This window comes from Plasmodium gonderi (assembly GCF_002157705.1).
Source record: "Plasmodium gonderi DNA, contig: Pgo-contig_842, whole genome shotgun sequence".
NCBI lineage: Eukaryota > Apicomplexa > Aconoidasida > Haemosporida > Plasmodiidae > Plasmodium > Plasmodium gonderi.
Window position 1 is genome coordinate 929 of NW_021629544.1, and position 1060 is coordinate 1988.

Here is a 1060-nt window from a genome sequence, read left to right on the forward strand (position 1 = left end):
AACAAAATTATATGTACTTGTATATATGATATGTTCTACATTTTGCTTTATTAAACTATATCGTATTTTATTCTTATATTATATAATTGGAATTTTAATTTTTTATTTAAGATAAATAGCTAATATTTTAAATATATTATTTGAGTGCTACAATATTTTACAATGTTTAAAAATTACTCAATCTCTGTTCTCATGGGAATTTGCTAAATTTTGGTATAACTTGTAAAACAGAGCTTAATATAACTATATGTTATCTTTATGATGAAGTATTTGTATATTTATACATATCTATTTCGTTATTTTATATAGTTCACATAATATAGAATATTATTATAATTCCGATGATGGAAAATATTGTATATTTGAATAATTATAATATATATACGTGATAAAATAATATTATATTTTTTTTTTAAATAAAATTATACAGAATATATTCAAGTGAATAAATATATACATGCTACATTTGTTTTTTATTTATAGTACTCATCTATAAGTTCATTTTCTATATGTCAAGATACTATAGATGTTTATAAAAATAACTGGGACAAAAAAGATGAAAGTAGATGTGAAAATGCAATTAATGAATATTTCACAGATCATAATCATCTCAGTGATAATACATGTCCCATAGCTTTGTCTTATTTATATCACATTAATCGTTATCAACACAATTTACCTAAAGAAGCCGCTTGTTATTATCTCTATTATTGGATACATGAAAAACTTAAGTCTTATGTTAAACCTTCCGAAATAAAAAATGTTTACGATGATATTATAAAACTGTATAATAGGCACGATACTATTGGAAATATTTGCACAACATATAAGAATAGTACTGGTTTTGAAGATAAAATGGACGACGTAAAATATATGTATGAAATATCTATGTGCCTTGATATTACAGAATCTAAAGATAAAATAAAAATAGAAACTGAATTTTGTAAAACGTTATTAGATAAAATAAGCCAATATAACCAGAAAAATAGAAATGTAGAGATTGAATCTATAGCACAAGATATAACACAACCCTGTAAAAATAATATTGGATCAGCTATTG

The 1060-nt window shown here is 22.3% G+C and overlaps 1 protein-coding gene across 1 annotated transcript; it reads left to right on the forward strand.

Annotated features, from left to right (window-relative positions):
* Positions 1-341: 341 nt before the first annotated feature.
* Positions 342-1060, forward strand: PGO_004375 (variable surface protein; the record flags this gene model as incomplete). The annotated part of the gene is made up of 2 exons (XM_028691469.1): positions 342-356; positions 484-1060. Coding segments are annotated over 2 exons (592 nt in total), but the record flags the coding sequence as incomplete, so codon positions are not given.